At 51.9% G+C, this 13418-nt stretch overlaps 1 protein-coding gene across 1 annotated transcript in view; it reads right to left on the bottom strand.

Moving 5' to 3' along the window:
• The window catches only part of ADAD1 (adenosine deaminase domain containing 1), an 81331-nt gene that overhangs the window by 48580 nt on the left and 19333 nt on the right, over positions 1-13418 (bottom strand). The window contains 1 exon segment of the mRNA XM_044273118.1: positions 9536-9631. Coding sequence (XP_044129053.1) covers positions 9536-9631 — 96 coding nt within the window.

Raw genomic sequence — 13418 nt, 5'->3', positions numbered from 1 at the left:
TCTGACCCTTCAGGGTACTAAGACCCAAGCCCAGATCCAGACCAGACTGCAAAAAGGATAAAACCGTGGGAAGGGAAAACCGCAGCGGAGGAATCCCCAAGGTCTCGCAGAAAGTTAAATAGGCCCGCCAGGTTCGGTAATAAATCCTGGAGGAAGCCGGTTTACGCGCACGAATCATGGTACGGACCACATCAGCAGAAAACCCCCGCCGCGTCAGGACCGCGGTTTCAATAGCCACGCCGCTAAACGTAGCGAAACTAAATGCTGGTGGAAGATCGGCCCCTGAGAGAGGAGGTCTTCTCTGAGAGGCAGAGGCAAGGGAGCGTCTGCCAGGAGCAACATAAGGTCGGCGTACCAAGGACGACGCGGCCAGTCGGGAGCTATCAGGATTGCTGGCGTGCCCTCCGCCGCGATCTTCCGAAGGACCCGTGGAAGAAGAGGCAGGGGCGGAAACACGTAGAGGAGCGAAAACTCCATCCAGGGGAGGACGAGCGCGTCCGCCCCGTAAGCGTCCGGATCCTTGGCCCTGGCCATGTAGGTGGGAAGTTTGTGGTTGAATCTGGAGGCCATGAGATCCACGTCCGGACGACCCCAACGGAGACAAAGAGACTCGAAGACGTCGGTGTGCAGAGACCACTCTCCCGGGTCGATCGTCGTCCGGCTGAGGAAATCCACCGCCCAATTGTCCACCCCCGGGATGTAAATGGCCGAAAGGGCAGGAACATGAACTTCCGCCCAGCGAAGGATTAGAGACACCTCCCTCATCGCCGCCGCGCTGCGAGTGCCCCCCTGATGATTTATGTACGCCACAGCCGTGGCATTGTCCGATTGGACCCGAACTGGGCGACCCCGAAGCAGCGAAGTCCAATGCCGAAGCGAGAGGAGGATGGCCCTCAGCTCCAGTACGTTGATCGGCAGTCTGGACCCCCCCCCCCCCCCCTAACCCCGCAGACTGGCATCGGTGGTAATCACCAACCAAGTCATCAGCAGGAAGGACTTCCCCTGGAGAGGGGTTCGCAGCCACCAGAGGAGAGAGGAGCGAACCTGGGGGGAAAGGGGAAAATGCCGATCCAGACTCTCCTGGGACTTGTCCCAGGCGGACAGAATGGCCGTCTGAAAGGTGCGGGAGTGATACTGCGCGTAAGGAATCGCTTCGAAGCAGGACACCATCTGTCCCAAGACCCGCATGCTGAACCGGAAGGAAGGATGGCGGTGGGTCAGAAGGCTCCGAACCGACCGATGAAGGAGCAGGCGCTTCTCCGACGGAAGCCGAACCTCCGCTGCATCCGTATCCAGCAGCATCCCCAGAAAGACCAATTGCCTGGATGGAACAAGAGAGGATTTGGGGAGGTTGATAATCCAACCGAACCGGCGTAAGGTTTGTAGCGAGAGATCCACACTGGTGGAAGTCAGTGACAGAGAAGGCGCCTTGATTAGGAGATCGTCCAGATATGGAAGTAGAAAAACTCCCCTGGAACGAAGTAAGGCGAGGACAGGGGCAAGGACCTTCGTGAAAACACGAGGGGCCCGTCGCCAGCCCGAAGGGGAGGGCAACGAACTGGTAGTGGTCGGACCCCACTGCAAAGCGCAGAAAGCACTGATGACACCGCGCGATTGGGATATGAAGGTAGGCGTCCTGGATGTCGATAGAGGCCAGGAACTCCCCCTTTTCCAGAGAGGCCACCACCGACCTGAGAGACTCCATCCGGAATCGCTGAAGACGAAGGAAACGGTTCAGCCGTTTTAGATCCAGAATGGGACGAACCGAACCTTCCTTTTTGGGGACCACAAAAAGGTTCGAGTAGAACCCCTTGAATCTGTCTCCCATAGGAACCGGGGCGATGACCCCTTTGTCCAGAAGGGTGTGAACGGCAGTAAAGAAATCGGCCGCCCCTCGGGGATCCTGGGGAACCCGGGAGCAAAAGAACCGAACTGGGGGAAGGGACGCAAACTCGAGTTTGTACCCGGAAGACACAACTTAGAGGGCCCAGGCGTCGGAGACGTGCGCCTGCCAGAAGTCCCTGAACAGGAGGAGACGTCCCCCCACCTGGGTGGGTGGGGGCGCACCTTCAGGCGGGGGTCTGCTTGGTCGCGGGAGGACGAGCAGGTTGTGACTTGCGCCAGGAGGGCTCGGTCCGAAAAAAGGTTTTTTACGCCTGTCCTGGACAGGGTTAGTGGATGGACCTGAAGTGGTGCGAGGTGCCGGGAGCCCTACAAGAAGACCTGAAGCGGGAGAAGGTGGGACGACCACGAGTGGCGCTCCTAGTCCTGGATTGGGGAAGATGAGTACTCTTCCCCCCCGTGGCTTCGGAGATGATTTCATCCAAGCGGGCCCCGAACAAACGAGAACCAGTGAAGGGAAGGCTAGTAAGAGACCGCTTTGACGCGGCGTCCGCCGACCAAACCTTTAACCAAAGCTCCCTCCTAGCCGAAACGGCCAGGGCAGATGAACGGGCAATGAGAGCCCCCGCATCCAGGGATGCTTCACAGACAAATTTACCGGCCTGAACGATAAGTTGAACCAGAGCACGGAGGTCCTGAATAGGGACGTCGGATTCAAGCTCCAGATCCAGCTGAGACGCCCACTCTGAAACCGCTTTTCCAGCCCAAGCGGAGGCAAAGACCGGCCTAAGAGAGGCCCTTTGTAAGACAAACGGGCCACAGGGGGGTCGACCTTAGGAGGCGACGCCCAGTTTGTAATGCAATCCGCCGGGAACGGATAACAGATATCTAACTTTTTTGGCGGGGCAAAACGTGCATCAGGGCGGGCCCAGGCCTGAGAAACCACTGACGAAAAAAGTCAGCATGGAGGGGAAAAACCGCAGACGCCTGTTTCTGGCGAAAAAAGGAAACACTGTTTTTTTCAGGATCAGGAGGATCATCGTGAATCTTAAAGGTATCACGGATATTGTTAATAAGATGGCCCACGGCAGAAGCCAGCTTTGAAGGCAGTGCCGAGTCCATATCCCAATCGGAATCGACTAGCTCCCCTTCAGAGGGCAAATCCTGCAATGAGGAAGGACCCGACTGAGAGCGCACCCTTGGGGGGGATACCGAAGCATCCGAGGATGACAGGTGATCCGCCCTCGGCCGTTTTTGGGATTGACGGGCTCAGACGGGTCGGCTAAGACAGCGGACCCGGAGGGCCCAGCAGGGGAATCATCCGGCTGCGGCAATGGCAACACATCTGCAAGTCGGCCCACAACGCTAGTTAGACTAACTACAGCCTGGGAGAGGGATCTAGCCCAGTCAGGGGGATCCAAGAGGCCAGGGGGTGACACAACAGATGGCGGACCCTGCAATGGGTCTTTGCAAGCCGAGCAATGCGGGTCAGACTGCCCTTGAGGAAGGGGCGCCTTACACGCGGTGCAGGTATGATACCAAGGTCCCACAGGCACTAAGGGGTCAGACATGTTGGTTGGAGCAATATAAAAAAATGGCGTCCAGGCCAGGGGGCTGCAGTGGTGGAGAGGGTCAACAGTCCTACCAGGTCACAGTGGGAGCAGACGGCAGCGGCAACAGCAGAAGAACGGCAGCGGCAACCTGAGGCAATGATCCGTCCTGCAGTGAGACCGATCACAGCAGCAAGCAGGCACGAGAGGAGGCGGGACTAGTGCGGCGCGGGAAGAAGGACGTCCGCCCCTTGACTGAAGGCCAGAAGCACAGGAAAAAGCGGCACGAAAACTCCGCCCCCCGCTGAAACTTTTTTGCGCGCAATTCAAATCTCACATGCCGCCGAACCCACCATATGCCCCGTACGACTCCCAGTCCTCCGCCGCAAGCGGAGGCGATTGCAGGACAGCCGAAAGGAGAGGTAGGAAGAACGGCCCCTGCGCGGACCTTAGCGGTCGCATGTACCCGGCCCTCCTGAAGTAACCCTCCCCCTTGAGCGCCGCTCAGTACACAAACCGACAGGGGGATAGGCCCGCCCCTGAATCGGGGCAACGCAGGCCCGCAGAGACAGTAGGAGCAGGACCCTAACGGGAACGGAAACGGGAACGGGAAGGAGCCGGGGGGGGGGGGGGAGCGGAACGGCTGCACTAGCCACCTCACCATGCGATGTCTTCACCCTCTTGTCCATCCAGCTGGGGACGCCCCTTCAGCCACTGGCACAGAAGTGGCAGTAGCTGGAGAGGGGCTTGCAGGTGGGCGACCCTGTGCTGGCGGGATGCAGGGGAGCATGGGCTGCCCTGGTCCTCCTTTTCTTCTGTGGGGGAGGCAGCAGGGCGGATAACCGGCCCTGGCGCACCTCAACCCCGGGAAAACAGAGAGGTCTACTGCGACTCTGTTGTCCCTGTGGAAAAAAAACAAATGAAAAAATAAAAATAAAATCTTCGGAAAGACAGCTCTGCAGTGCAGAGAGTGTCTTGCCTCCTTGACACTAAGCAAAAAAACTGGAAGTCTCTCTCCAGGCTGAGGGTATAGCTGCTGGAGGAGGGGCTTAACAGTCTTTTACTTAGTGTCACGCCTCCTATGGAGATGAGCTATACCCAAGGTTTCCTGTGTCGCCCAAGGAATTGGGCGAGAAATCTCGCTTTCTCGCCCATTTTCCTTGGGGGACACAGAAGACCCTGGGACGTCCGAGAGCAGTCCAAGAGGGGAGGGACCACAGCTCCAAGGCGAAGCACCCGTAGGCATCAAGGAACCGCCACCTGCAAACCTAGGCGGCCTAAAGGCAGCATCTGCCGAAGTCCGAGTATGCACCCTGTAGGACCTGGTAAGGCGTGCAAGGAAGACCGGTCGCCGCCTTGCACAATTGCATGGGCGAAGCGAAATGCCTCCGGCCCAGGAGGTACCGACCGCTCTGGTGAAATAAACGGTGACACCAAAGGTAGATCCCTGCCCTCGGTGCAGTAACCTTAGTAATAGCCATTCTGATGAAGCGGAGGAAAGCCACCCTGGGGGCCGTCAAACCGTTGCGCGGACCTCCTGGAAACACAAGAGACCGAACGTCGACAAGAGTCGGAGCTCTCCAATTAAAACTGCAAGGTCCAAACAACGTCCAATCGGTGAAGTGTACGTTCCCGGGGATGGGAAGGGGAGGACGAAAGCCTCGTTGAGATGAAGGCAGATACCACCTTCAGAAGGAAGGGACGGGATGGAGAACAGCCCTGTCCTGGGAAAGGACAGAAGGCTCGGAACACAAAGGGCCGCCGATCAGGCACCAGTCAGAGATACGATGGCAACAGAAACACAACTGTACAGGACAGAAGGAGTAGGGAGAACTTCTATAACGGCTCCAAGGGAAAGATTGGAGTGCCGAGAGCTCAGTATGTAGTTCCCAGGGAGCTACCGGGAAACAGTACAGAGGAACCAAAGAGCCACTCCGTGTTAGAAGGTCTTGATAGGCCCAGAAAACGCTGGAAGAGGAAGGACAGCGCCGACACTTGACACTTTAAGTAACAGAGTCCCAGTCCCAGGCCGGACTGGAGAAAGACAGAACCATGGGGAGAGAAAGGGGGAATTCCCCGCTTCCCACAGAACCCCAGGTAAGAACCCTAAGTCCGACAACAGATCCTGGACGAAGCACGGCCAGGAATCGCCTGGCAAGCGGGAGAAAACCCAATGTGATCAAACGCAGACCAGTAACACGGCAGAAGGGTCGGCAAAACAGGTCCTGCCGGCCCCCGAGCAACATCGTCCCGTATTCACCCGGAGTGGGGGAGCAGAAGGACAGACGGAAGGAACCGAAAGGGTCCGCCCAGCATCCGACAGATGCCAGGACAAGACAGGCTAAAGTCCATGTCGACGTAGCCACCACAGGAAGGAGTTCTACAGTCCCGGTGTGGGAGATCCAAGGACAATCTTGACCGAAACACAGCCTTTCTGAGGCAAGAATAGGGGCCACCATACAAGGGCACAGCCTTTCTGAGAGGCAGATACAGGCCCATGAGGAAGCCCAGATCTGAGAGGGTCTCCTCTAGATGGGAGCCGGTCCGTACCCAAAGGGTTAACAGGGATCCGGCCTGGGGGGGCGGCGCTGCGATCCAATGGGGGGGGGGGGGGGGGGGAGACACCTCCAGACAGGAAGAATCTGCACCTGGAGAAGTTCCCGCCCCCTCCAACCGAGGCCTGAACTTTGCGGCCTAGTAGGCCGCAAAGCCGGGGCCTACATTTTTTTGGCGCCCCGCAAAGTATCTGAGGTACCGGTCGGACCTGAGCCGGAGCGGCGCATGTACATACCGGCCACGGGGTCCCACCGGGCCGGAAGAGTCAGGGGGGCCGGGAAGGAGCGCCGGAGTTGCGGCCCAGCAGAGGTGCAAAGCCTGGGCCAAAAAGTGCAGCGCCCAGCCGATCGGATTGCCCCATGCCGGCCGCAGGTGGCCACACCGCGGGCCGGAAGAGTCAGGGGGCTGGAAAGGAGTGGCGGAGTTGCGGCCCAGCAGGCCACAAAGCCTGGGCCAAAATTTACAGCGCCGCCGACCGGAATGCACCGACGGTCGGCTGGCCTTGTATGCCGCCCAGAAACGTCAGGAGCGGGCCCTTGGCCCTGAGCAGAGCACCAGTAAGGGCGTGAAATACTCTGAAGGGGGACCCTGAGACCGGGAGCCCGTGTTGCGGGACAATGACCGTGTTAGTTAAGGATAATGTCACCTCCCTCACAGGATAAAAGGGACTCCGGCAGGAGAAGGGAGGGATGCGGCTGAACCTAATCTGCAGGTAGCGGTTGAGGCAGTCACCGTAATGGCAGGACGCTGGAAGAGGGACTGTGCGGGCGACCCTTGTGCTGGCAGGATGCAGGGGAGCTAGGCTGCCCTGGTCCACCTTGCCTTCTGTGGGGGAGGCAGCAGTGCGGGTGACCGGCACTGGCGCAGCTCGACCCCGGGAGAAACAGAGAGGTCTAGTGCGTCTCTGTTGTCCCTGATGGTCTGGAAGAAAAATAAAAAAAGTAAAAATAAAAAATTAAACAAGGAGAAAACAGCCCTGCAGAGCAGGGAGTGTCTTGCCTCCTTGGACACTAAGCAAAAACTGTCAGTCTCTCTCTCCAGGCTGAGGGTATAGCTGCTGGAGGAGGGGCTTAACAGTTTTCACTTAGTGTCACGCCTCCTAGAGAGCTGAGCTATACCAACAGATCAAAACGCCCCTCAAAAAAGAAACCCTCATAAAAGCTCCATACCCTTAATTATAAAAAAATATATATATGGGGGTCAGAATATGGCTATGGAAAAAAGAAAGAAAAGTTTTCAGTATTAAAACACAAGACAAACTATATAAATGTGGTATCAGCATAATCGTACTGACCTGGAGACTGAATGTACTGTAACTGGTCAGTTTTACCGCATAGGGAAGGCCATAAAAACAAAACCCATACAACTGGCATAATAGCATTTTATGCCAGCTTCCCATTACATACAATAGTAAATAGCACCATTAAAAAGTACAACTTGTCCCACAGAAAAACAAGCCCTTATATGGTTATGTGGGTAAAAATATAAAAATGTTATGGCCTGGGAAGGTAGGGAGTGAAAAATCAAAACGCAAAAACTGAAAATCGCTGGGTCCTGAGGGGGTAAAGGAATTGTGCCCAGTTTTTTAAGTTATCCCCTATACACAGGATAAAGGATAACTAGCTGATTGCTGGGACCCCAACAGATCATGAGAACAGGGTCCCGTTTCCCCATTCAGGTGGAGCGGCAGGTTGTTCATGCGCACTACCGCTACATTCTTTCTCTATGGTAGTGCTGTACTTGGCTTTCTCCAGTGCTCCCATAGAGAATGAATGGAACGGCAGTGTGCATGCTCGACCTGCCACTCCATCAGAACGGAGGAACGAGACTGCTCCTATCCCCAGAACGGGACCCCCAAAGTGAACAGAAGCGCTTGGCTATTTTCAAAACTCCAATAATGGTGAACAGAGGGTGGATGCGTATGTGCAACTGCTCTGTTTATTTTTGAAGTCCCAGACAAGGGACCCATAACCCTCTGACATTGATGGCCTATCCTAGCAATAAGCCATCAATGTCCCAGATGGGAATACCCCTTTAATGACCACTGTACACATCTTGGTTATACCATAATTAACGAACAGAAACAACATGACATTTGTGTTTGGCTGAATCGCAGTTTCATATGCAACATGTAATTGTGCAGGCTGCAAGTCTGCATTCCCAATCTGGTAGGTTTCTACATTCAACAACTTTTCACTAACTTCCATATATACAAGCCAACCCAGAGGAATGATCAATCACATGTATAAATAAACTATACAAAAATGTCTTCCAGTTGGAGGTTTCTTTTATCTACAAGCTTATATTAACCTCTTCCTGACTTATATTAACCTCTTCCCTGCCTTCCCAGAGCCATAACTTTTTTTTCTTTTTTCGTTCATGTAGAAGTACGAGGGCAGTTTTTTTGCGATACAAGTTGCACTTTCTAATGGCACCATATAATATTGCATAAGACGTAGTGGGAAGCTGGAAAAAAAAATTAAATTCTGATACAGTTTTATGGGTTTTGCTTGTACAGCATTCACTATGCGGTAAAACTGACTTGTGCGCTTCATTCTCCGGGTCAGTATGATTACAATGATACCATATTAATATTTTTCTGTGTTTTAATACTGTAAAAAGAAAATAAAAACTATGGAAAAAATGTACAGTTTTCTTTTCATCACCATACTGACTGGGGGTAGAAGAAGCAATGGAAAAATGGCAAATCAGCCATTTTTATATATTTTTTTACATTATGTCATTCAACATATGGGGTACTTTTTAAAAAAATATATTGATAGTACAGGAGTTTCTGGATGCAGTGAGATCTATTATTTTTTTATTTTTAGGGGGAAAGGGGGTGATGAGAATTATTTTTATTATATTCTTTTAAAACTTTTTTTTGTAGTAGTGGAATTTTATTAATTAGAAAATTCAAAGATCTGTAAATTTCCTTGTTGATCCCCTTTATGTATTTAAAAGTTTCTATCAAATCCCCTCTGTCTTGTCTTTCTTCCAAGCTATACATGTTAAGGTCCTTTAATTTTTCCTGGCAAGTTTTGTCCTGCAATCCATGTACTAGTTTTAGTAGCTCTTCTCTGAACTCTCTCCAAAGTATCAATATCCTTCTGGAGATATGGTCTCCAGTACTGCGCACAATACTCCAAATGAGGTCTCACTAGTGCTCTGTAGAGCGGCATGAGCACCTCCATCTTTCTACTGCTAATGCCTCACCCTATACACCCAAGCATTCTGCTAGCATTTCCTGCTGCTCTATGACATTGTCTGCCTACCTTTAAGTCTTCTGAAATAATGACCCCTAATGGTGACCCAATCGGGAAACGTCTGGGTTTTTTGCCTTTAAGATGCTGTGGTCACATTTGACAGCTGAGGGGTTTAATGTCCGCAATCGGCATTACCGCTGATCGCAGACTTTAACCCTGGGTGTCTGCTGTGTGAAACAGCAGGCACCAGGTAGCTATAGTACTCTGCTCCATCTTTAAAGACCTGACATTCGGCATACATGAATGGCGAATGTCGGAAAGAGGTTAATGAGGAAATGTGGCAACAGAAATTCAAATAGTAAAAAAAAAAAGTGTACTTACCAACTGGCTTTCTTGAAGCACATGACTTCTCGGTGGATACCGATGGCTCCACAGGTAACAATGGAGGGCCTCCAGAAAGACTTGTATTTTTACTTTCTGAAAGTTGAACATTTTACATTTACTTACATATATATACTGTGACGCCACAGCCTTACATAGATGGACTAGAAACATTTTGATTTCTATTGTATAAAAAAACAAGACAAGGTTTCTACTATTATTCTTAAGCTGGACAATTTCATTAATAAATGGGGTTTCCCACCAAATACTTTTTTAACCTATCCACAGGAGAGGCGATAAATGTTTATTTAATTGCTAGGCACCCAACAATCACTAATACACCTTCACAACCGCTGTGAGGAGTCCGCTGCTTCATTAACTGATGGTGAAATACCATTAGCTTCTTATAGACGAATAGTAAAAGAATATTATTTAGTCAATACATAGTGCTAAACCAATGAGTCAGAGTTGAGTTTTAGTACATAAGCAGCTTTTTGACAACCCCTTTAACTTTTACATTTAGTCCAGAATGTAAAACTTTGACATCTGACACTCTATGCCAGTTGCACATCTTGCCCATAGATTTGCGTGAATTATACGTGTTTGGAAGGATATGCAAATATACTAAAAACACACTTTGGACGTATAAAAATTGAAATCCGTTCCGCATTTCAATTGGTCCGCAAAAGATGCAGACAGCACACAGTACACAGTGATTTTACGGCAAGTACAAAAATCTAGTTTTCTCATCCGTATTATTGGGGGACACAGGCTTGACTATGGGACATTACAGAGCAGTCCCAAAAGGTGGGCATAACCAAAAACCCTCCTGCCAATCAGACAACTGACGTCTGCAAAACTCTACGCCGAAGAGAAGCGTCAGAAGACGTAAATGTGTGTACTCTGTAAAACTTGGCAAAAGTGTGCAAAAACGACCAGGTAGCCGCCTTGCATACCTGAAGGGCCGAAGCTCTATGATGCACTGCCTAAGAGGCCCCTACTGCCCATGCAGAATGAGCAGTAACCCAGAAGGGTGGGTCACAATGGCCAAACAAATCCATAGGGAAATGGAAGTTTTAGACGGAGCCAACCCTCATCTCTGCCCCTCTGGAATGTCGAACAGGGAATCTGTCTTCCGGCGTCTGGGAGAGATAAATGCGAACGGCTCGTACCAAATCCAGAGTGTGGAACGACTGCTCCAGAGGATGAGACAGGTCAGGACAAAATTAAGGGAAAATAATCTCTTCATTTAGATGGAATGCCGACACAACCTTCGGAAGGAAGGACTGAACAGGGCAAAGGACTACTTTGTCCTGATGGAGGATCAGGAAAGGCGACCGACATGAAAGAGCTGCGAGTTCCAACACCCTACACAGATGGAAGTGATTGCCACCAAAAAGGCCACCTTGTAGGACAGGAAGTAAAGCGACACCTGCTGCAAAGACTCAAACGGTGAAGAGTGGAGAGCGTTGAGCACTAGATTAAGATCCCAAGGATTCAACAGAGGACGTAAAGGGGGCGCAGCATGCACAACCCCCTGCAGAAAAGTCTGAACCACAGAAAGCAAAGCCAAGTTCTGCTGAAAAAGAATGGTCGGAGCCGAAACTTGCCCTTTGAGGGAGTTGGGAGCCAGCCCTAAGTCCATGCCCGACTACAGAAAAGACAAGAGTTGCGGCAACGAGAAACGAACGGGAGACAGCCGATGACACTCGCACCAACTAAAGTAGGACTTCCAGGACCGGTGGTAGATTCGGGAAGACAACAGCCGAGAAACCCCGAGCCCTTAGTATGGCAGCTTCAACAGCCATGCCGTTAAATGTAGCGACCCTAAATTCGGGAGAAAGATCAGTCCCTGCGACAAGAGGTCCTCTCGAAGAGGAAAACGCCAGGGTTCGTCAGTGAGGAGGGCGACTAGAGATGTGTGCCACACTTGGCATGGCCAATCGGGGGGCCACGAGAATGACTGGCAGACTTTCGGACCTGATTTTCCAGAGGAGACGCGGAATGACAGGAAGAGGAGGGAACACTCAAGGAAACGTGAACTGACTGCACAGAATCACTACAGCGTCGGACACCAGGGCCATGGGATCCCTGGTCCGCGCAACGAAGTCCTCAACCTTGTTGTTGAAGCGGGAAGCCATGAGATCCGCATCCGGCCTACCCCATCGTTCGCAGATGGCTAGAAAACCTGCGGGTGAAGAGCCCATTCGCCGGAATTGAGACGTTGCCGGCTGAGGAAGTTGGCGATCCAGTTGTCAACAGCGCCAAACGTGGTTCTCCGCCCAGCCGAGGATCAGAGCTGTTTCCCCCATGGCTGCCGGGCTCCGCCCTGGTGACTGAGGTGCACCACAGCCGTGGAGTTGTCGGACTGAACTAGAACCGGACGTCCCTGGAGATAGTTGGTACAATGTTGCAGAAAGAGACGAATCGCTCTCAATTCCAGTATGCTGACTGGGAGGGAGCACTCCTTGAGTGACCACACGCCTTGAACGGATAGATTTTTCAACACTCCCCCCCCAACCCCGGAGGCTTGCGTCCATTGTCAACACCGTCCAACGGAGAGGAAAGAATGAACGGCCCAACGTCAGCATCGGTGAAACCATCCACCACCTGAGGGCACGGTGGGTCAGGGCAGAGAGATGTATGGGCTGATCCAGGGAGGCTGGAGAACGGTCCCAATTGATCAGAATGGCTCACTGAAAAGTCCTGGTATAGAACTGAGCACAGGGAAGAGGACGGGCTGCAAAAAGGGGAGAATCTGAAGACGGAAAGTGGATAGCTTCTCCGGGGGAAAGAGTATCGGCCTGATAGGTGTCGAGTAACATGCCCAGAAAGGTTAGCTGCTGAGATGGATAAAGACAAGACTTCTGCCGGTTCAGGATCCATCCAAAACGTTCCAGAGTGTCCAGGACTATGCATAGGCTGTCCGCCGTTGCCCGGAATAATGGACCCTTTATCAAGATATCGTCTAAGTAAAGGATCGCCACTATACCCCTGGTATGAAGCAGGGCCATGACCGCCGCCAGAACCTTCGTTCAGACTCATGGCTGTGGCCAGGCCGAACAGAAGGGCCACAAACTGGCAGTGAAAGGGACCCATTGCGAATCTGAGAAACTTTTGATGACTGACGCAGATCGGAACATGAAAATAAGCATCCTTGATGTCTATCGAGGACAGGTACTCCCCCAGTTCCATAGACGCAACGACCGATCTCAGGGACTCCATACGGAAGTGGCGGATCCGAAGGAAGCGGTTGAGCGCCTTGAGATCTAGAACGGGACAGAATGTCCCCTCCTTTTTGGGGACCACAAAGAGATTGGAGTAGAACCCGCAAAAACAGTCTTGCGCAGGAATCGGGACAATCAATCCCTGCCGCAGAAGTGTGTGAATAGCCTGAAAAAAAATTTGCAGACCTGCAAAGCAGGGAGGTCTGCCTCCTACAGACACTAAGCTAAAACTGATTTAGCTTAGTTCCTGTAGGAAGAGTATAGCTGAAGGGAGGAGCTCACACCTTTGTGCTTAGTGTTCACCTCCTAGTGGCAACAGCTATACCCATGGTCAAGCCTGTGTCCTCCAATGATACGGATGAGAAAAAGATAGAGCATGTCCTATTCTTGTTTGCAGCCGTAGACAAGAACAGGCATTTCTTTCACAGTGCCGGACATTGTGTCTAACAGCTGATTGGTGGGGGTCCCGGGTGCCAAACCCCTGCAGATCTGATATTGATGACCTATCCTGAGGATGGGTAACCAGTATCTTCTCTCAGATAACACCTTTAAGGATAAATAATTTTACATATTTTGCCTCACTAGGGGACTTATAGCAGCAATGTCTTATTAAATGCTTTAGAATACATAGTATTCTAAGTATTATAGTCTGTCAG

This window comes from Bufo gargarizans, chromosome 1, assembly GCF_014858855.1.
Source record: "Bufo gargarizans isolate SCDJY-AF-19 chromosome 1, ASM1485885v1, whole genome shotgun sequence".
Taxonomy (NCBI): domain Eukaryota; kingdom Metazoa; phylum Chordata; class Amphibia; order Anura; family Bufonidae; genus Bufo; species Bufo gargarizans.
This window is presented reverse-complemented; position numbering and strand designations above follow the sequence as displayed.